This window comes from Pogona vitticeps, chromosome 14, assembly GCF_051106095.1.
Source record: "Pogona vitticeps strain Pit_001003342236 chromosome 14, PviZW2.1, whole genome shotgun sequence".
Lineage (NCBI taxonomy): Eukaryota > Metazoa > Chordata > Lepidosauria > Squamata > Agamidae > Pogona > Pogona vitticeps.
The window spans coordinates 4,552,433-4,574,622 of NC_135796.1; the positions used below are offsets into that span (position 1 = coordinate 4,552,433).

A 22,190-nucleotide genomic window follows, 5' to 3' on the forward strand; every position below is an offset into this window, starting at 1 on the left:
GAGATTGTCCTGTGGAATAACCATTGTCTCCCCCCACCTCCCCATTTTCCCATTTGTAACCTTTTACTTCTGCTGCCCTCTTCCGTGCTACAGTCCTGTGATGATGCTAATAAAATTTTATGATAATTTTCAGTGTCAGTGAGTGTGGCCTTCTTTGACAGTGTGGGAGTGGAGTGCGTTTTACATACCTGATCCTCTTGGATTCGGTTTAGACTAGGGCTGGGCCACTCCAGATGTGGTTGGACTGCCTGGTCCCGTCTTAGCCCTAGGATAGGGATAAGGAATGCTAGGATTTATACGCCAGCCTCTGGAGGGGTCAGCACATGGTCCAGCCTACTTCAGGCAGTCTATGAAACAAGGCTGTCTGAGGCAGCAAGCATAATAGGCTGCAGGTCTTCATGTTGTCACAACATTCTCATAGTGGCAAAAACAACAATCCTCCAGTGTGCCCTATGGCATGCAAAGGTAGCAAAAGAGTTGGTTGGCGTATCCTGTGCAATGTAGGGCAGGATGTGCCACATAACTTACTTTATTTTATTTACTTACATATTTGAAATGTTTTATCCTGTCTTTCTCCTTTAAAAAGGACCCAAGGTGCCTTACATCATTCAGAGCGCCTTTCTGAAAACTAATAATGGTGAGTATACAAATACAAAAAGATCAAGCAAATGCCATATTAAAAAAAACATGAGCAACACAACACATTCAAAGCAATAAGGTACCACAATGCATTTTTAAAACCCCACTCAGCAGCCAATTTACTCAGGGAAAGCTTGCCCGAAGAGAAAGGTCGTATTTGACTGCTTGCGGAAGGACAGCCAAGACGGGGCCAGACGGGCGTCCAGTGGGAGGGAGTTCCACAGGTGTGTGAGCAGCCACAGAGAAGACCCCATCTCCTGTGTCCCCATCAGATGCACCTGTTAAAATAGCAGGACCTCCCTTGATGATCTTAGCCACCCTGCCAGGCTCATAAAGGGAGACAGACACACACGGTCTTTGAGATGGCTCGGGTCCAAGCCATTCTAGGCTTTATAGGTTAGAATCACCACTTTGGATTCAGCCCAGAAATGGATTGGCGGCCAGTGGAGCTGCTGCAACAGACCGGTTTGTATGATCCCGGCTATTTCTTCCACCCCTAGTGGCCACCTATTAGCACCTCCCACCTGAGGGCAGATGCTGATTCATCCTGGCCACTATCTGTGTGGGGGTTACCACACCTCCACTCCTCATGGACATGTCACATCGAACCAAGTCCGGTCTGCATTTGGAGCCCGAGCGCCACAGGCGGGCACAGCTCTTTTCATAGACTGTTGCCATAGACTAGGCTTCCCCGAAGCTTCCCACTCCACCAAGCAGGGCTTCCCTTCATGTTTTGACCTGTGTTGTGCAACCGATCCTCTGTTTCCAGCCATTCCTCTCTACCAAGTGTTGAAACTGAGGCTGCCCTACTTTGGGCACATCAGGAGAAGGCAAGATTCTCTCGACGAGATGTTAATGCTGGGAAAAGCAGAAGGTAGCAGGAAAAGAGGAAGACCCGATGTGAGATGGACTGACTCCCTAAAAGAAACCACTCACTTTTGGGTTTGCAAGACATGAGCAAGGGCTCTGGGGGGGGGGAGGATTTTTTTTTTTTTTTTAGAGATCACTCATTCATGGGGTTGCCATAAGCCGAGGGCAACTTGCCCACACCCAGCAACAACCACTTCTCGACCAAGAAACTCTTCTTTTTTTGAAAGGCTTTTCCAATCACTACCGCTTTAAAAGGCGGGGAGGAAGAACGCTCCCATTTTTTTTTTGGAAGGGCAGTTCGGCCAGCCACTCAGGCCCCAGCACTCGTAGCTTTTTGCTTCCGGGGCCCGCCCGACCAATCCGTAGCGAGCGGCGCGGAAGTGAAGGCCGACGTCGCTCGCCTCCGATTGGTCGCGGCCCCCTCGGCCTATAAAAGCGGAAGGCGGGCGGCCGCCTCTCCCCTTTTCCACGGAGGCCTCGTGAGGTGAGCGTCGCGGCGGGAGCGGGTTCCGCGGCCTAGGCTAGGCCGAGGTTGAGCCTGTGGGGGTGAGGGAAAGGGTAGGCCCGAGCGCGGTCGCTCTGCTGGCTGGGGGATTCTGGGAGTTGTAGTCTTAAAAAAAGGGGGACCGCTTCCAGCATTTCTGACCCGAGTTGTTCGAAATCTGCGCCTGTAGGAAATCCAGGAGTCTTTAAACCGCCGCCGCCGCCGCGCGATCCTTGGGACACCGAGATGCCCAGGGAAGACCGAGCCACGTGGAAGTCCAACTACTTCCTCAAGATCATCGTAAGTCCCATGTGCCCCTCTCGCTTCGGGGCTGGGGTGGGGTCGGGGGGTCTTGTTTTGGGGCCCTTTTCCGGTCTGCCGTTCGCCCCCCCTCCCTGGAAATCCTTTGGGAAGATTGTGTAGTGAGATAAAGGGTGTCAGGAAGCCAGCGAGGGCTTCTCTGAGTATGTACAGAGTGCTCTCCTCTCAAAATCAGGCAGGGTCCCCGTTTTCTCCTCTTTCTGTGTTGGCAAAGCCACAGGAATGGGGATGAGGCAGTCTGTGTGGGAAAGGGGGTGAAAGCAAGTGGGGGTGCCCAGGAAGACTTTTTTTCAAAAAATAGAAATAGAACATGACAAAGTAATGGTTATAAGCTCTGCGTTGGGGTTTATGAAAGAATTCTTGGATCCCAGCTAGAACCATAAAGCAGGTTTTTTTTTTTGCACAAATACTGGGTGTTGGAAGACAGCTGGGGGTATTTCAGTGAAGTGATAAGACAGCTGTGCTTCGGGATCACTGATGGGCTGCTAGTTCAAATTTATTTTTGTTTGAGTGATTGTATTTTTATCCTGCACAGCTCATGGCAAGGCCACTACTTGGAGCGGTGGGCAAGTGAGCGTACAAGTCTAATAAAAAATTGACAGGAGATGACACTTCTTCTTCAAAGGAGGGGGAGAGCTTGCTTTCAGCTGCTTCAGAGATTAGAATGCAAATTACAAGTAAAGAGATTTTGACCATATGTTAGGAAAAACTTTCTAATGACAAGGGCTCCAGTCGGTACTCCAAAACTGTGGGTCTAACATCTGACTCATTTTTTAAGCCAGTGGTTCCCAACTTTGACAACTTCCAGAAATCCTGGTCAGCAAAGCTAGCGGTGAAGCCTTCTGGGAGTTTTAGTTGAAGAACATCTGGGGACCCCAGGTTAAGAACCACTGTTTTAATGACCTCTTCCTTTGCCTTTTCCATATTGCAGTATCTTTTCCTGTCAAAGATGTCTAAAGAGCTTGTACTACTTTGCAATTTCTTAGAAGTCTTATAAACGTGGTATTTCACCTACAGTTTTTGTGCTGTCAGTCAGTGAATGAGTGGATAAGTGAATCAGTGGGTAACATAATAATACTTTATTACGATCAACAGATCAGATGTGAATATCAGTGGGTAACTGTATAGCTTTTGCCAGAAGTAATAGAAACCACTGTGTGGGTGTCTATAATTGTTTGTCTTATTCCTGAGGTGGAACATGGTTAGAGTCGTCGCATAAATTACTCTTCTTCCATACTCAAGATCTGTGTCCTGCGTAAGCCAGAGGCCCAGAGATTACTTGTCTGAATTAAGGCAATCATTCTGGTTTTGTAGCAACTCTTGGATGATTATCCAAAATGCTTCATTGTGGGAGCAGACAACGTTGGTTCCAAGCAGATGCAGCAAATCCGCATGTCGTTGCGTGGGAAGGCCGTCGTCCTCATGGGGAAGAACACCATGATGCGCAAAGCGATCCGGGGGCACCTGGAAAACAATCCTGCTCTGGAGAAGTGAGTGATGCAAATCCTTCTGAGCTCTCGTACATTGAAGAAAAGTAGCTCCTTTCTACCTGAACTAGAGTGTTGCTTGATGGGCATCAGGATGCCTTCCAGCTTTCCTAGCTCCGAGGACGATGGTTAGCAAGCCACTTTATCCTGTAGGTCAAAGGCCAGGCCAGGCAGGCTGTCCAAATACATTTTATACTGATCTTTCTGATAGAACGTAACTCCCATCATACTCAACCAGGATGGTTGTTGCTGGCTGAGGAGGGTGGAATGAAGCCCAGCACGCTTGGAGGGCCTTCACGATGAGGGAGAGCTTGCACGAGTTACTTAATTGTTCCTTGTGGTATTGTGTACGCCAGTGTTCGGAATCATGCACCTTACCAGGCTGTTTCTACACCCCTGAAATGTCCCAGAACAAAAAGAAAGGCCCCAAAGCTGTCAAAAATGTTCTCCTCCCCCAGCTTATTTGTTCTGGATCACTTCCAGCGGTGGGCCACATTGCTTGAGTTGAGGGCAGCATAGTATGTTGGGTCGGCAGTTGGGGTCCACATACCCACTCTGCTTCCCAGATATGTTTGGAAGGGGAAAGAACCACCTGCTACGGAATCTAGCCTGTCACAGGGCAGCAAATAGCCTGGAGGCTCTGTGTTCTCCATCCTGCAATGTATACAGATTTTGGGTTTTCAAAAATCCTTAAATGTGTAGATGCTAGCAGCAAGGGTCTATCTGTCCCTGGTCGGTCTACTTTTCAGTCAGGGAGATAATGAATAGGTGACCTATCTGCTTTTGCCTTAATCTGCCCACTAGTGGCTTTGGTTCTGGAGGAAGTGCAACCTTTGAATGAAAAGCTCTTCTATCCTCCCCTTTTTCTTCTTGGAGGCTCAGGATTTTGAAGTTAGAGGTCTTTCTCTGCTCTTCCTGGAGGGCTGAACCTTTTGCATCCACAGATGCTGAGTTTTCAGTGCTTTGAATGGGCTGTGCTGTTTCTTGTAGGCTTCTGCCTCATATTCGTGGCAACGTGGGCTTTGTGTTCACCAAGGAAGATCTGACTGAAATCAGGGACATGCTGTTGGCCAACAAGGTAAGAACTGGCAGCCATACTTTAGAAAGAATTGATGAGTCCATTCCAAACTCTGTGAGGAAGCTTGGACAACCAGTTTTGTCACATGGTGTATTTGAGTATCAGCATCCTTGGTTTGAGTAACTGCTCAGTTGTGAATGTTGTTGAATTGCATTCTGCATAACACTGCTTTGTTTCGCCTGCTTCTCAGAGTAGTTCTGAGCAGAAAATTTAATATACTGTGTGTACTTTTATTAACAGACTTTTAGAAAAATTTAGAATTCAGCCCTGGAATGTGATTAAAGATAAAGTGTTTGACTGAGCATCTACAAGTTACTTTTTAAATATGCTTCTGTGTAAGTGTATTGAGCTAGGAACTGTCTTCCAAAAACTCCAAACAAACTTAGTTTCTCTGCACAGGTTTTACCTAGGGGGGAAAAGAGCTAACAGACCAAGTCTGCATTCACACTGAGCAAATAAAACTGCATCATTATTCCAGGGGAATATTAATAAGTAAGATTGTTAACAATGCACAGGCTAGGACCCAATAAAATATTTACGCTGATATAAGTGTAGACGCATAATTTAGAGCAGCGACTAGCTTCTGGTTAACAGACCAATTAACTTACTGAGTTGCATGTAGTAGTTGTTGTTTGCAGCTTCAGGTTATGGATTGTACTTACACCAGTGTAAAGATTCAGTTAAATTGTGGCTTTAATTACTAATCTGATACAGCTTGGTTAGTGTCACATTCTGCGACTGCTTGTTGAGTGCAGTATAGGAATGGGGAACCTTTAAACTCTCATACATTTTGGATTCCAACTCTCATAACCTCTTTACCCCTCACCATGGTGATTGGAACAGCTGAAGGTTGAGGTCCAGAACATTAGATGGCCAGGAGTTCTTCTTTCCATCATCCTTCTTTCAGGAGTGGAGCCGTGCTGCCTCATGTTGTAATAATCTTCTCAGTTTGGTGCAGTGGTCTGTTCAGGAGTTTTTGTACATCTCAGTGTAACCAAATTAATGAGTATAATTTCTCTCTTTTTTAGGTACCGGCTGCTGCTCGTGCCGGCGCCATCGCCCCCTGTGATGTGACTGTGCCAGCTCAAAATACTGGGTTGGGCCCTGAGAAGACTTCCTTTTTCCAGGCTTTGGGTATTACCACCAAGATCTCCAGAGGCACCATTGAAATCCTGGTAAGGAAGTGGCCAGTGGAAGCTCGTTGGCCTGGCATTTTCGATCCTTCTTTTGGGCATTTAGCACACATGGATCTTCAGTTTGTTTCGATGCAGCATTCATTCGCTCGGCTCTTTTCCTTGGCTCCTCGTTACTTTATGGGGAGGCATGATATTCTGCTTCTGTATTTCTTGAAGGTGCGTTGTTAACCACTATGGGAATGGAATATTTAGATGGGCCTTTGGGCCTCCTTTGAGATGTGGTAGCGCTGCGGGTTAAACTGCAGAAGCCTCTGTGCTGCAAGGTTAGAAGACCAGCAGTCATAAGATCGAATCCAGGCGATGGAGTGAGCCCCCGTCGCTTGTCCCAGCTCCTGCCAACCTAGCCGTTCAAAAGCATGTAAATGCAAGTAGATAAATAGGTACCACCACGGTAGAAAGGTAACGGCATTCCGTGTCTAGTCACGCTGGCCACGTGACCACAGAAATTGTCTTTGGACAAACGCTGGCTCTCTGGTTTGGAGATGGGGATGAGCAACGCGCGCTAGAGTCGGACACGACTGGACTACATGTCAAGGGGAACCTTTACCTTTTACCTTGGGCCTCCATATGTTTTAGATTGGCAGTTGAAATCTGAACACTGAAGGCCGAAATCCCTGGCCTTTATTTTGGCTGAGTACAGCCCTTTTGATGCTGGTTCCACAGTGTTGCATCTACATTACAATTACATGAATTATACAAGGTGTAGAACTGGTGTCTTTGTTTATGTGTCCTGCCCTCTTACCTTTCACATATCTGAAGGAGAGGTTAAGATTCTCTTCACCCGCTGTGTGCCCTCTCTGAACCTAATGCTGCCACGGTAAAATACTTGCTACCTTGCTGAGATCTTGAAATTTTTCCCGTGTTTAATTTTCTGCATTTCTCCCTCTCCCTCTCTTTTTTTCAGAGCGATGTGCAGCTGATCAAGACCGGAGACAAAGTGGGTGCCAGCGAAGCCACCTTGCTGAACATGTTGAACATCTCCCCGTTCTCCTTTGGGCTTGTCATCCAGCAGGTGTTCGATAATGGCAGCATTTACAATCCGGAGGTTCTGGACATCACCGAGGAGACTCTCCATGGACGTTTCCTGGAAGTAAGTGAAGACTTCCAGCTTGGGTCACAACACATCTTTGCTACGATCTCGGGGAGGAAGATGGGGAGCGAGGCAGGAGGGGAGGCAGGCTTGGCATATAGATTTGTTTTCTTTGCTGTTTAGTGGTCGAGAATGTGTTCAGAATGCTTCATTCTTGTTTTCTTCTGCAGGGTGTCCGTAATGTTGCCAGTGTCTGCCTGCAGATTGGCTACCCAACGGTTGCCTCTGTGCCCCACTCCATCATCAATGGGTACAAACGGGTTCTGGCTGTAGCTGTGGAGACTGACTACTCTTTCCCACTAGCTGAAAAGGTAACTAGTGACACTTTGGGTAGTTTGAAGGTGACCTGGTAAAAGTGTTCTAGAGCAGTGGTTCTTAACCTTTTTGAAAGAAATGCCCCCTTGAGCCATTGAGGAAGTTATCATCACCCCCCTCCCCACGGTGATGATATCTTATTTATTTATTTATTTATTTATTTATTTATTTAAGACACTTAATCCAATGACCCCTGGAAACAAAATTCAATTGCAAGAAAATGAAATGACCCCCAAAAGTAACATTTAATGATTTAGTTGCAAGGGAATTTTAAGACGCAAAAAGAAACATAAAAAGGGTATAAAAACAAACCGCAATGCAGGAATTAAAAATTTCAAGACGAAAACTCTGAAACTAAATTAAGATTGGAGGAAAATATATATTCATGCACATTGTAAAAAGGCTGCAACCATCTTCACAGGTGTGGCTTGCTCCAGTGCCCCCCTATTGCCCCCCTTCTGCTCCAGCGCCCCCACGCCACCCCATTTCGTTCTACCGCCCCCCTGAAAAATGAAATCGCCCCCTGGGGGGCATTATCACCCACGTTAAGAACCACTGTTCTAGAGCTTGGATGCACAGTGGAGCACAGCTTTGGCCAGTTGGTGTTTCGGTCCCTAAATTCTTAGGTTTTGAGAAGAAGTAATACTGGTTTTAAACTATCTTATGAGCACAACCCAGTTTATATCATTCAGTATCTGCAGTGCAGAAGTCTCAGTAGATTACCTTTGCATGTACAGTACTTCTAATGTTTTTGGAATACTTTTGCATTTCTGGGGGGCAATGTGCTGTTTCGGTTATTCAGAACTAAGAAATATTATTCAGCAGGTTTTTTTTAACGTCTTTGATTTCATCTGTCGTTTCTTCGTAGTGATTTGAGTCGTATCTTTGAAACTGCAAGGGCCTGGAATGTGTCGTTCGTAATATAAGGAGACAATAAGACATTCCTACAAACATAAAACTAAATTCAACACAATAAAACATAATAAAATATCACAACAACTAAATGTTTACACGTTAAGAATTTTTAATGGTCATGTGATAGTCTTGGTGGCTAATAATTTCATTGAGATTCCATTGATGGAATCCACTTCGTCCCCACACTGGTAACTGGCTGTTCGGAGAGGTATTTTTCTGTCTGGACAGCCAGCATTTTAAAAGTTGCCAGTGGGGGCTGGGTGGATATCTGGAGGTACTGTAGTTGATTCCAGAGTCTGGGTATGACACTGGAGAAAGCCTGGTTTCTAGTTTTCTCCCTCCAGGCCTCTTTCGGAGGTGATGGCCCACAGACATTCAGCATGAGCCAAACGAGTAGAGCAGGTAGTTCTTTCTGGAAGAAGGCGTTCTGTCAGATCCTGAGGGTCCTGAACCATTTAGAGCTTTATATGTTAGAACCATCACCTTGAAGCAGTCAGGTAACTAGTGTAAGGCAGGTAGAGTTGGGCAGGTATGTTGGTATTTGCTAACTCGGCCCAGTAGCCTGACTGCCGTATTGTGAACCTGCTGAAACTGCCCTATCGGCCTCAGGGGAAGCCCCATGTAGAGGGCATTGCAGTAGTCTATTCTTGGGCCTAAGAAAGCATGGACCAAAGGTAGGGGCACGGGTGTGCAATTTTGTCAATATATTCTGGGACTTATTGCCTAGCTTATCTGGTGGGTGCCGGAGGGGTGAAGACTATTTAATAAGCCTTCAGACATAGTTGATTCGTTTTGGAGGAACCAAGCTGCTTTCTAGCAAAGTCGGGCACCCAGATCTCCTTGCTCCTCTTTGGATCCTTCAGGAAAATCAGTCTGCCTTGTCTACAACTGACATGATCTTCTTTCACAGGTGAAGGCCTTCTTGGCAGATCCTTCAGCTTTTGTGGCTGCTGCTCCAGTTGCAGTGGAAGCTGCTGCTCCTGCTGCTGCAGCCCCAGCTAAGGAGGAAGCCAAGGAAGAGTCGGAAGAGTCTGACGAAGACATGGGATTCGGGCTCTTCGACTAACCACTGGTGTTGTCATCGTCCAGTTTTGAGTACAGTGAGAATTAATAAAATAACTTCTCTACACACTCTGTTTATTGTGATTATTGCAGAATCAGCAGACCACTCTCAGCATGCTGGATCCCATCTGATTTTAGAAGATAAATAGTGTCAGACTTGAGGGGAGTGGATACTTGGATGAGACTACAGTAGTACCTCGGTTTACAAACACCTTGGTTAACGTAATTTTCAGTTTATGAACGGAAATCCATAGAAAATAATGCCTTGGTTTGTTTTTCCCCCGCAGTATGAAAGAAGTTTCCCCAGGATGCATTGTGCCTGGAGGTTTATAGTGCCCCCCCCCCGGTTCCTCTGGCAAACCGTGTATCGGTTTATGACTTTTTTGCTTTATATGAAGTCCTGTAGAATGCATTAAATTCATAAACTGAGGTACTACTGTATTAGGGAATGCCAGATGCCGCATCGGGGTGGAGGGGAGTTAGGGTTGTAACACAATGAAAATATGTTTTGTATGCATAAGGTCCATCCCTGTGGTCTCCAGGTAGAGCTAGGAACTAGTTTGGACTGACATTGTGAAGAACTGCTACCAATCGGAGCTTTTATTACTTGGATGTGCGGGTGTAGAAAGCAGCTTCCTCTATGCTTCGTACTTCTAGTTGCGGGTATCAAGGCAGAAGCGTCAAGTTCTCCTTCAGTGGTGACAGCCATCAAGGAGTAGAGAATGCCTCTTACATGTTTTTGAAGCAGGACTGCAAACAATGTTTGCCCAACTATCAGGGGAAGGAGAATCCTCCATTTTTACTCCTTTTTTACATAGACAAAAGGGCTCAAGCCAAGGATAGGTTTACAAGCCTCTCTGCAGTAAGGTGTTGCTGCAGGCTTTACGCATTTGTGTTGCCTGCTGTACTCTTGTCCCTTAACATTATCCACCTTCCACTGATAGGACGGAGAGAATTTTACTTGGAAGAGGTGGCACCATAGTTGAACTGAAACAGTTCAGAATACACCCTAGCAGTTGCAGTGTGTGAGGAATGGGAGGCTGGCCTCTGCTTGATGCAGGTTTGTTACAGCTGACTTAAGGTAAAGGTTCCCCTTAACGTTTAGTCCAGTCGTGTCCAACTCTAGGGCGCAGTGCTCATCCCTGTTTCCAAGCCATAGAGCCATGTTTGTCCAAAGACAGTTTCTGTGGTCACGTGGCCAGCGTGACTAGACACGGAAAGCTGTTACCTTCCCACTAAGGTGGTACCTATTTATCTACTTGCATTTGCATGTTTTAAAACTGCTAGGTTGGCAGGAAACATCTGACTTACAATGGCCTTAATACATTACCTAAAATACATCACCTTTGTTCTTAAGGTAAGATATCTTTAAGGACAGTTTTACCCCCCCACCCCCCTTCCCAGTGAGTTTCTATAGCCAGTACAAGACTTTTCTGCCTGCCTTCTGATGTAATACACAATATGCATCTAATGCTTAGGATTGTCTTTCTGTGGGTAGAGTTATTTTTATCACTTGTTCTGGAAAACATGGCCAAAGGCTGGTGGAGGGGGGAAATACACAGAGCTGGAATCGGAGGAAGGCAACTTGTGACCCTTTCTTTGCTGGGCTTTGTGTCCCACTGTCTTACTGGTTGGGCTTCCTAGAGAGAAGGGCAATTGCAGAGCAACTTCTGAAAGGCCACACATTTCACATCCTTAGAGAAAGTAAGCATATTTTCAAATTAACACATCCCGGCTAGTCCAGATATACCTGAGCAACAACGTCTGCCCTTGAGGGAGTCCCAGGCAGGGACTGTGTTTGGCCCTGATGGGAAGCCGGAATGGTGGGACCGGATGAGTCCCAGCCCAGACCCAGCAGGGATATAAGCAATGAGGGAAGCGGAGAGCTTGCATGTTGGGGCTGTCGCTCCCTGCCCTGCCTTTGGGATGACAAACTCAAGACCCAGCTCTTTAGGCAGGCTTTACCTCCTGTCAATACCTAATTTATTTATTGCCACATTCCATTGCATTAACGTTGTTCTATTTTATATTGTTATTACAGTATTTGGATTGTTGTTAGCCCCCCCCCCCCAGAGTAGACTAAGGTCTAGATGGGCGGGGTATAAATTAAATAAATAAATGAATGAATGCATGCATTCTGGCTTGGTGCCTTGTGGGAGCTGTAGTCCCCCAAAAGTAACTTCTCCGGGCTGTGCAGCGACCAAGAGCAGCTCTCAAGGCAACTTTCAGCAACCTTATTACTGGGCTTAAAAGTCACTGAATTAAAAGCACGGCTCTCGCGCTCCAGGAATACAGCACATGTGTGAGAGAGGGAGAGGCGCGCATGCGTATTCTGAGGACCCCCTCCTCTCGGCCCTCTTCCTCCGCCAGCGCGACGCGCGTCGGCGGGCCGGATGATGCCATCAAACCGCGCCGGGCGACCCGCCCTCCCCCGGATGTGGCGCCAGAGCCGCTTCCGGGTCGCAGCCGGCGTGATGGCGGCTGACACGCAGGTGGGTGACGCCTGAGGCGGCGGGGCGAGCGGCGGGAGGAGCTGGGGCCGGGGTTGGAGCCGCCCGGTTTCCTAGCCCGGCGCCCCGAGCACACAAGGGGACGGGCCGGGCCCTCCGCTGCCTCCCTCGCGCTCGGCCGGGCCTTCGACGCCGAGCTCAGCGGCCGCCGCGGGGCTTCTGGGCCGGGCTTCTCCTCCGGGCTGGAAGGGGAAGGGGTTTGTCCGCTCTGCCCCCGAAGGGCCCCCGGGGGGCGGTTGGGTTCGGGATGGTCTCCGTGGGTCGTCCCTGTGTTGGTGCTGTTCCCCCCCCCGAAGGATGGGGCACTTCAGTCCCATCATCCCTCGCCACGTCTTCCGGCTGGCTGGGGACGATGGGACTTGCAGACCCAGCACGTCGGGAGGGCGTCTTGTTGGAAGAAGGCCGGCCTCCTCCCAACCCTGACTGCTGCTTTCCAGACAACGGGGGCCTTTCCGCTTCCAGATACCAGGATTTGAACCCAGGACTCTTTGTTATGCTAGGGTGTTTTTTTGGCATTTAAGGCAGAAGTAACACCTGTTTAAGTGGCTTTTAAGCTTCTTATTTGCAGGTATAAACATACCTGAAGTTTCCCTCCTTGTTGCCTATGTGCTTCAGTGTAAGGCCATGAAGTTCAGAGAATGATGGAGGCAAACAGCTAAAGCCATCTCAAAATAATAATAATAAAAAAGATGATGTACGTTTGCAAGATCGCACACAGCCTGACCCCCTTGGAAGTGTAGGATATTGATGTATTTCATAGCATGGTGTAAATGGTGCCTTACATAGAATGGGTTTGATAGCTCCTCCTCCGAGAAAATGGAGGGAAAAGCACACGGTTGCAGTTACTTGTACTTTGGCAGTTGTTTTTGTGTGTTGGTTTGTTTACAACTTACAGTAGCACATTAAGCCAAGGGTAGTTTAAATGCTTTCAAGTGCTGTCTTCTGACTATTTTACGCTCTTCTAGGGGAGCTGGTTTTCTTGATCTTCATTTCCTCATCTGTGATGTAGGGATGACTTATTATTTCTCTTGTTGAATAATAATGTTCCATAAATGAAAGACTGGATTATAGCAGTAGTGTTGTGGTTGTGGTAGTAAATAATCAAGCCAGGAGGCCACAGTTGAAAGTTCCTATTCAGCCTAAGTCACTCTTAGGCTAATTGACCATGCAGGACACCTGAGGTATAGGGAAGAAATCATGGATCCTGATCTGACTTTTTTGAGAGAAGTGAAGGATACACATTTGAAAACAGTGACAATTGCTGTGAAGATAGCTGTAAGGATAATCTGAGGATTCCCTGCAGCCCTTGAAATACTGCCTTGGCCACTCTTGAATGTTCAGCAAAATTGGCGGTGAGATTTTTGATGTAGGACCATCACATTGCTGTGATCTTGTAGCCCAGTGTTTAAACTGCTATATTGCAGCCAAACGTCTCACAACCCAGATTGAATCCCAGGTAGCCAGCTTGAGGTTCACTCAGCCTTCCATCTTGCTGAGGTTGATAAATTGAGTACTCAACTTTTGGGGGGTGGGGAGTGGCGGCGGCAATTTGAAGCCTACGTAATTAAATGGCCAGTCACCCAGAGAGTGCTTTCAGTGCTATGGGCTGTATACAAGCAGCACACTTTGCTTTTTTGATTTAAGCTGTCTGGAAAACTTTGCTGAAGGGTAGAGTATAAACAGTTGAATTAGGAAGGCAACTTGTGACCCTTTAATCATTGCATAATCTTTGATTCTTCTCCACATCACTCTCTCCTTCTTTCCATACTTCTGCTCTGCCAGTTTGATTAATGGTCTGACATAGCTCTGTTTGAGTACATATAGTGATATGATCCTCTTTTTAAATTTGTTTTTTCTTTTTCCATTCTTATAAACACTAAAATTGCTAGTATGGTATAACAGACAGAGGGATAGATTGGAACTAGTGAAACTTGGGTCCAAGTCCTCACTTAGTCCTGGAAATTCTGCAATGAGGGTGCAGCAGTGGGAAAAACAACTTCTTAAATATACCACGTTTTTGCGAGAGTTTCAGCCACGGTATTAAAAACATGGCTTAATATCATGTTATCTTCTTTGTGCATTCTCTGGGTCCAACCATGATTGTGTGTTTTCAGTAAATGACCTCTTCCATTAAAAAAGAGAGAAAATGTGTGATATCAAGCCATGCTTTTAATTTTAGTGGCTTAAGCCCAGTATTAGGGTTGCTAAAAGCTGATGCAATTTGAGGGCACATCATGACAAGCATAACATGCACACCTACTTGAGAGAAAGCACAAATGTTTAAGGAGAACATGCAGAAGATTGGGCCATAGATGTTTCTAGAGTACATCTACCCGTCATTCTTGGAAGAGTAACGAACAGCAGTGTCTTCCCTCGTCTTCATTGCCTCCTTAGGTTTCCGAAACACTGAAGAGATTTGCGGTGAAAGTGACCACATCCAGTGTGAAGGAACAGAGAGAGATCCTCAGTGAACTTGGCAGATGCATCACCGGAAAAGGTATTCCTAACAACTGGATCCAAAGGCAGCTTGGGAAGAGGGCAGTTTTTGTTGAGACTCTAGTGCAGGAGCAAAGAATTGACTTCTCCCTGTTATGTTTGCATGTCCCCAGCAACTGCTCTTTCCAATAAAAAGAGAAGATATTAAGCCATGGTTTTGATGCAGTGGCTGAAAACCAATATTGTAACTTCATATCAAAACCCCTGAGAAAAGCTCCTGGATAACATTTTGGCTGCTCTACAGGAGGAAAGCCCTCAGATAAAGGTGGTTAGGTTATTCTTTGACTGTGACCCTTATGTTACATATAGAACAGCGCTTTTCGCAAAAGTGGCCAGAAATATTTGAGCTAATTTTGTGAAAGCCTTTGCGATCAAAGGGACGTGGTGGCGCTGTGGGCTAAACCGCAGAAGCCTCTGTCCTGCAAGGTCAGAAGACCAAGCAGTTTTAAGATCGAATCCACGCGACGGAGTGAGCGCCTGTCGCCTGTCCCAGCTCCCGCCAACCTAGCGGTTCGAAAGCATGCAAATGCGAGTAGATAAATAGGTACCATCTCGGTGGGAAGGTAAACAGCGTTCCGTGTCTAAATCACACTGGCCATGTGACCACAGAAAGATTGTCTTCGGACAAACGCTGGCTCTATGGCTTGAAGAGCGGGATGAGCGCCGCCCCCTAGAGTCGGACACAACTGGACAAAAAATTGTCAAGGGGAACCTTTACCTTTTACCTTTTGCGATCAATTGTGTGGGAGATTCCCAGATATGAAGGGTCTCTTATTATTTTATTTGTCTGTGATTTTATCATGATTTCATTTGACCATATCTGTTTTTTAAACAATTGTGATGGCTTTTAGCTAATATAATAAACTTGAACTGTACTGTACAGTATATCAAGTAAGGCACCTTTGAGGAAGCCATTTGGAGTTGCGGGAACCCAAATGGGAAGCTTTAATTTCCAAAAATTGCTGCTGCCAGTAAAATCGTCCTGGGTGGCAGCAATTGTGAGTAATTTTATATATATTTTAATTGTATTTTAATTGTTCTAAATTTTTATTTTATTTTAAAAGTTGTAAGCCGCCCAGAGACCTTTGGGTAGTGTGGGCGGCATATAAATAAAATAAAATAAATAAAATAAATAAATATTTATTTATTGGATCTATATAGCACTCAGTTAATGAATTCACATTACGCTGGGCAGGATACGTATAAGCAAAACCACGCCAAGCACCCACTTCATTTGCATAATTATAATAATCAAGATGGTGCTATAACCAACTTGAGTGTGGTAATCGTTAGAATTAAAGACTCCAGCCCCTGCCTGTGTCTCCCCCCCCTTCCCATGACTTTCCCACAGTGTAAGAGATCCCAAAGGAGTCTTGGGACCGTCCTGGGGGAGGCAGTCAGAAATTTTTAATTTCCAAAAGATGGCTATTGCTGATTATGGCCGTGGCATTACACAACATGTGTTTTGCTGCTGGATCGCTAATATTTGGTTTGACTCTATTTCAGACCTGCCAGAAGGTGCAGTGAAAGGCCTTTGTAAGTTATTCTGCCTCACTCTACATCGATACAGGTAAGACCGGAGAATCTTCTCTCCAGTGTATATGTTGATTTGTACCATAGAGCATACCATAACATATACATTACTGAAATAGCAGCGTCTGTGTTGGCTTGGATATGTCATGAGAATGGCTTACAGTCGGATTCCAAAAGATCTCCTGTATGTAGAGGGAAATCACCTGAAAGGGAGCCCACAGCTGCGATACAAGGAGATCTGCAAGCAGGATCTGAAGGCATTAGGAATGGACCTCAACAGATGGGAAACCCTGACATCTGAGCGTTCAGCCTGGAGGCAGGCAGTGCATCACGGCCTCTTCCAATTTGAAGAGACCCTTGTCTGGCAGGCCGAGGCAGAGAGGCCGTCCCGAAACCAGCAAAATCAGGGACCTGGACAGGGAACAGATTGGATTTGTCTTCAGTGTAGAAGGGATTGTCACTCTCGCATTGGCCTTCGCAGCCACACTAGACACTGTTCCAAGTCCTCCATACAGAGCACGTCACCATATTCTCTCGAGACTGAAGGATGCCTAACCATAATTATGAAATTATCTTACAACTTCTTGTTGCTGTCTGAAAGAGATATGTTTAAATTTGAGTTTAGTAGACTGGTTTGTCAGCTAAAATGGAGGTTATGAATAAACGGGGCTCCTGGGAAGGTTCATAGAGTCCAGCTCTTGTCCTGAGCAGCTAATGGTTTTGGCAACCCCTGCCCTTTCCTTGTTAGAGATGCGGCCTCCCGAAGAGCCCTCCAGGGGACCCTCCAGCAGCTCATGGAATGCCACCCAGAAGCAACGGCCAAGAACCTCCTGCAGGCCTTGCAGTCTTCCGGGATCGGCTGCAAGTCTGGAGGCCCCAGGTGAGAGCTGGATTCTGTGCCCTCCTCTCTTGGGGAGGCCTTTCGTGAAGAGGGGCGGTTGGTTTCTTGGCTGTGCCTTTAAAGTGAGCTTTCTCTTTTAAAATGGGCTCTTCGCCCACCTGTCAGGGAAGGAACAATTTAGGAGTGTCGCTTCGGTGCTTGCTTGAACGTTTCTGCTTCTGTTGCTGCTTTTGAACAAGGCAGTTTGGGGTAAGGTCGCCCAGGGCTCGGGAGCCGGCCTCTAGGGGAAGGACTGTAGCCCAGAGTCCATGCATTGGAAGCAGGATGGATCAGGATCAGTTCCTGACATTGGGTTGGGCTTGGAGAATCTCTACGTAAAATCCTGGAAGGCTGTGCTGGTTACTATGGACATCACTGCCCTAGATAGCAGTATAAGAGTTGCTTTCAGTGCGCCGTTAAACTGCATGTTGTTGCGTTGATGGAGACCTTTCTCTCCCTTCTGTACATTCCTAATCACTCACCTAACAATGGTTTGGTGCTAGGTCTCCACATCACGCTGTTGTTAGGAAAGTGTGAAGGCAAGAGGAGAAGGGGATGACAGAGGACGAGATGGTTGAATAGTGTCACTGAAGCGACCAACATGAATTTGACCCAGCTCTGGGAAGCTGTGGAAGACAGGAGGCCCTGGTGTGCTCTGGTCCATGGGGTCATGAAGAGTCGGACACGACTAAACAACAACAACAAATCCACATCACATGGCCTGATTAAAGATGTACAGTGGTGCCTCGCTTAACGAGCGCACCGCATAACGACGAAATCGCATAGCGATCCGTTTTTTCGGATCGCTAATGCGATCGCTTAACGTTTTTTAAATAGGGCTAAATTCGCTTTGCGAAGACCGGTAAGCGTTTCGCTTACCGATCTTTGCAAAACGAAGCCCGACGATCAGCTGTTCGGCAGCCAAAATGGCCGCCGGAAGCCTGGAAATGGCCCAAAATGGCCGCGCGCAGCGTTTTCGCGCCCTCGTTAAGCGAGGCGAGGGCACGAAAATGGCTGCCGGCCATTACGAAGCTTCGCTGAACGGTGAGTATTTGGCCCATTTGGAACGCATTAAACCATGTTTAATGCGTTCCAATGGAAATCCCTGCCCCGTTCAACGATGCTTCAGCATAGCGAAGGTTAATCCGGAACGGATTAACCTCGCTATGCGAGGCACCACTGTACTAAGTGTTGTTAAGGCTACCTCCACAGAGTTTCAAATAGGAGATCCTTTAGCACAGGGGTCCCCAACCGGTCTGTGGCCATGGCAGGACCGAGCTGCAGAGACAGGTTTCCTGTCCCCCACCCATGCATCCCCCCCCACGCACAGCCTGCCACCCGCATGCATGAGTGCCCCTCCCACCTGCGAGCACATCCCTCCCCTCTGCAAGCACCCCCGCCCCTTCATGCATGCACGCGAGCGCCCTCTTCCCCTTTGCACATGCATGCGAGCGCACTCCGCCCCTTCGCTCTTCCATAACTCCATGGAAAGTTATGGGCATACACTTCCATTTGCTTTTGCCTTGATTATGTAAACTTGATTATGGTAGTTGAGTTGTAACTTTGAACCTGTCCCTGCCGCTACTCTTCTTGTTTTTAAGGCTGTAAAAATAGATTAAATGGTGTGAACTAGCCATGATTTGTAGCGGCAAATACTGTTTCTGGAGTCCCCAGTGGGGCTTATTCTCTTCTTGCTTATTCGCTGGCAGTAAAAGGAGTGGCTCTGCAGCCGTGCTGGGCCTGTCCTGGACTTGCTTGCTCGTTCGCACCGTCTTCCCCACACGGGACAGAAGACAAGGAGAAACATGGGAGAAGCTGGTAAGGCTCCTTGGTCTTGACTTTTATCTCTTGCATGTTTAATTCTCTTGTCTGCTCCAGAGTAGCTCTCAGCATAGCTCACAAACATAACACGGAACAAAAACAGCAGGTAGAAAACAGGTTCAGTCATGCAGCTGTTAAAACCAGCTTGCTGTAAAAACAATTGAAATCATCACAATACTCTGAACCCAGTTGGTGTGTGCATCTGGTTTCTGCAAGTTTCTGCAACTGCGGTTAGCTCATGGCCAAGGTGCTGGGGCACATCTGGGTCATGTGTCTCATTGCACCCTTGATCACTCAGTTGACCTGCACCCCAGCATCTCTTAAATTAGCCGCAAGCAGCTACAGGAAGTGATGCAAGCCTTATACGAACACTCGTAGGATTTGTCCATTAAATGTCATGCAATTTTGTAAGCCAGTTTAAAAACGGGGGTCTTCACTTTCTTCCTGAAGCAAGCAAGAAAGGGAATGGATTACGTCTCTCGGAGAGGTGCATTTCATAGTCTGGGAGCAGCAGAAAAGAAACCCCTCTCATTGGTCACTGAGATGGATACCACTCACGCCTTTCAGATGATTTCCCTTCAGTTGACCTGGTGTTTAAGTGCTGGATTTTTAAGATTGTCATCATTGGTACCATTCAGGCCCGCCATAGTTTCTTAGATTGGGTTCCAACCTTAAAGGAGAGAAAGACAGCCAAGGGTCTGCTGTCTTTTCTCTGAAATTTTGATACATGCCATTTTACTGTCGTCTACCTCTGGAGTGTTTGCATGCTGTCGTTGCCTTGATAGAACCTCTAGCCAACAGCTCAAGAATACAACCTGTGTTCTTGAGCTGTAGAATACAGGTTGTCATAACTGGGCCAACATGTATTGGCTCCATGTTGGAGATGTAAACAAACCGGAAGCCAAGGTGGAGTTTAGAGATTGTGATTAGGGTTAAGCAATCATTTATTCCAAGCGCAGGTCACCTCTGCATGTTCGTCTACGAATCTTAGAGGGTCACATCTGCAACTCCAGCTGCAAATTATTATGAGTTTTTAAAATGGAAAAGCCACTTTACCCCTCTTACACTACAGAACAGATTAAAAACAAATGGTGAGGGTGCCTAGAGTGTTCGCAATGAACAGATAGGCGGGTATAAATGGAATGAATGAATGAATGAATACCTACCTACCTACCTACCTACCTACCTACCTACCTACCTACCTACCTACCTACCTACCTACCTACCTACCTACCTACCTACCTACCTACCTACCTACCTACCTACCTACATACATACATACATACCTGGGGCAGAGGTGCTGGGGATCTTAAAGTGTGGCAAAATTGCCCCCCCCCCAGGTCTGAGGGAGCACAAAGGGACATTTTGAGGCTGGATATTGGTGATTTAAAAAAATTTAGAGGGTTTTTTTAAAGGGGGTTTGGGGATGCTGCTGGGAAGTCCTGAGGATGCGAGCGGCCCCATTTGGCCCATGGGCCATCTATTGCTGACCCTGATTTTATCAAGACCCGTTCTCTCTCTCTCTCTCTCTCTCTCTCTCTCTCTCTCTCTCTCTCTCTCTCTCTCGTTCAAAACAGGTGGAAGTTCAGTGTTTTCTTCTGTTGGACGTTTTGGGCGGCTCGCGCAAACCTGTGATGGACGGGGCTGTGAAGAAGCTGAACCGACTGTGGAAAGAGGTAACGGCATCTTCTGGGGTTGCAGATTGCTCACTCTACGCAGCGCCCTCTGGAGGCACTGGCCTGAAGTGCATAAGTTGACGGGAGTTGTCGTCCCCCATTTCAAGAGGGTACAAGGCTGGGGAAGGCTTCGCTCCTTGCAGTGTTTCTGTTTCTGACGTGCTTCTTTGTTTTTTTCTACAGAACCCTGGGTTGGTGGATCAGTACCTCTCTGTCATCCTAGGGCTGGAGGCCCACCAAGGCTATGCGGGCATGCTTGGCCTCCTCGTGCAGTTCTGTACCAGTCAGAAAGAATTGGGCATCATTAACGCACACAAGGTCAGCGGGGGTGGCTGGCTTGGCATTGGAGTGAGAGAGGGAGTGGCTTTGCCAGTTGAATGGGCGAGCGTCAGTGTCATCCTGAAGTGAGATTCAGCCGCCAGGTCCTAAAGAGACTGTGGCACCTTCAGGATTTTAGGGGCCTTCCAGAATTTTGGCACAGTGCTGTTCTCTGAGCTGGCAACTTTGTTCTCCCAAAAGTCAGTGGCCTCTGAAGTTCGAATTCTGGTGCCTTACGACTGCCATTTCTGCGCTTTTCCGCCAGTGTATCACAGCCAGCATTTCTGCAATTTCCCCCCTGTAAACAGAGAGGTAGCTGCACCTACAGCCATCAAAGGGGCTGGAATAGGGGGCTTCAGCAGTGGTGGTCCAAGCAGTATTCATTTCCCTCTCCAACTTCATGTTACATGGTTCCCCGTCCCCCAGGGCTGGAAACCAAGACCATAATTTTTTATTTCTTAAATGTATATTCTGCCTCAGTAGCGCACTGCGCTATTCTGGGCAGTTTACAGCAAGAAAAGAAAAAAACAAACAGACAGACAACCCATCAAACTTCGCTGGGTGTTTTCAAAAGCCATTTAAAAACTTGGCTCTTCAGGCAGGCCTTCCCTCCATCAATTAACTGACCCTTATTTCTCTTTCTCGAGTTATGTCATCTTGGAAATGTTCCGTTTAGAAATAAGTGTTGAAGTTGATGATTTTTATATTTGTTATATTGTTGTGTTTTTCTTTTTATCCATGTAAGCCGCCCTGAGTAGACATTGTCTAGGCGGAAAGGGTAAAAATCTAGTAAGAAATAAATAAATAAAAATAAAATAAATAATTATAAAATAAAACACATAGACAATAAAATAAGCTCAGGATGTGTGAATCATAACTGAGAGACGTGAGGCGTATTGAAAAATCAAGGCGGATCACCAAGAAAGGCTGATCTGAGAAGGAGTGTTTTCAGGTGTCTTTGAACTGTTGGGCGGGAGGGCGCTGGGAGCATCTCTACCGGGAATTGGTTCCAGAGGGTTGGCGCCACCGTGGAAAAGGACCCGGTTCTGGTAAAGGATTTTCTGGCCTCCTTTAGAGCCGTCCTCCAGAGGAACATTGCCTGGGCGAACCTAGCCATCTGGGTTATAGGACGCTGGGAAAAGATGCTCCAACAAGGGACATGGCCCCAAACCGTGAAGGGGCTTTGTAGATGGTCAGCACAACCTTGCACCTGATTCGATCATCTAGCTGTTGTCCTCTACTACCTCTGGAGGTGCTACTTAGGCCTGCTGGGGGTTGCTGTCCAACATCTTTTGCGGGGGGGGGGGGGGACACACGTTGCTTGCCCCATGCTATGACCTTGGTAGAGCTTCCTTCTCAGGTCTGACCATGGGTTGCTTCATGCCAGTAATGAGGGATTTGTTTTTATTTTTGCTTTTTTTTTCAGAGTTCCCTCCTTGATTTCTATATGAAAACCATTCTGATGAGCAAGACGAAACTTCAGAAGCACTTGCTGGTGA

The 22,190-nt window shown here is 46.9% G+C and overlaps 2 protein-coding genes across 2 annotated transcripts in view; both read left to right on the forward strand.

Moving 5' to 3' along the window:
• The first annotated feature begins 1,878 nt into the window (after window positions 1-1,878).
• On the forward strand, window positions 1,879-9,524 carry RPLP0 (ribosomal protein lateral stalk subunit P0). Its single transcript, XM_072983130.2, has 8 exons — window positions 1,879-1,993; window positions 2,184-2,293; window positions 3,629-3,804; window positions 4,792-4,879; window positions 5,908-6,054; window positions 6,980-7,165; window positions 7,336-7,476; window positions 9,306-9,524. Exons 2-8 carry the CDS (start codon window positions 2,240-2,242, stop codon window positions 9,459-9,461), a joined length of 948 nt encoding a protein of 315 aa, XP_072839231.2. The 5' UTR covers window positions 1,879-1,993; window positions 2,184-2,239; the 3' UTR covers window positions 9,462-9,524.
• A 2,341-nt stretch (window positions 9,525-11,865) lies between these two features.
• GCN1 (GCN1 activator of EIF2AK4) overlaps window positions 11,866-22,190 on the forward strand; it is a 95,693-nt gene continuing 85,368 nt past the window's right edge. Inside the window, exons 1-8 of the mRNA XM_072983399.2 lie at window positions 11,866-11,949; window positions 14,362-14,464; window positions 15,970-16,033; window positions 16,745-16,876; window positions 18,586-18,694; window positions 20,275-20,373; window positions 20,557-20,691; window positions 22,118-22,186. Of these exons, the coding sequence (XP_072839500.2) occupies window positions 11,893-11,949; window positions 14,362-14,464; window positions 15,970-16,033; window positions 16,745-16,876; window positions 18,586-18,694; window positions 20,275-20,373; window positions 20,557-20,691; window positions 22,118-22,186 (768 nt within the window). The 5' untranslated portion in view covers window positions 11,866-11,892. The remainder of the gene's footprint in view (window positions 11,950-14,361; window positions 14,465-15,969; window positions 16,034-16,744; window positions 16,877-18,585; window positions 18,695-20,274; window positions 20,374-20,556; window positions 20,692-22,117; window positions 22,187-22,190) is intronic.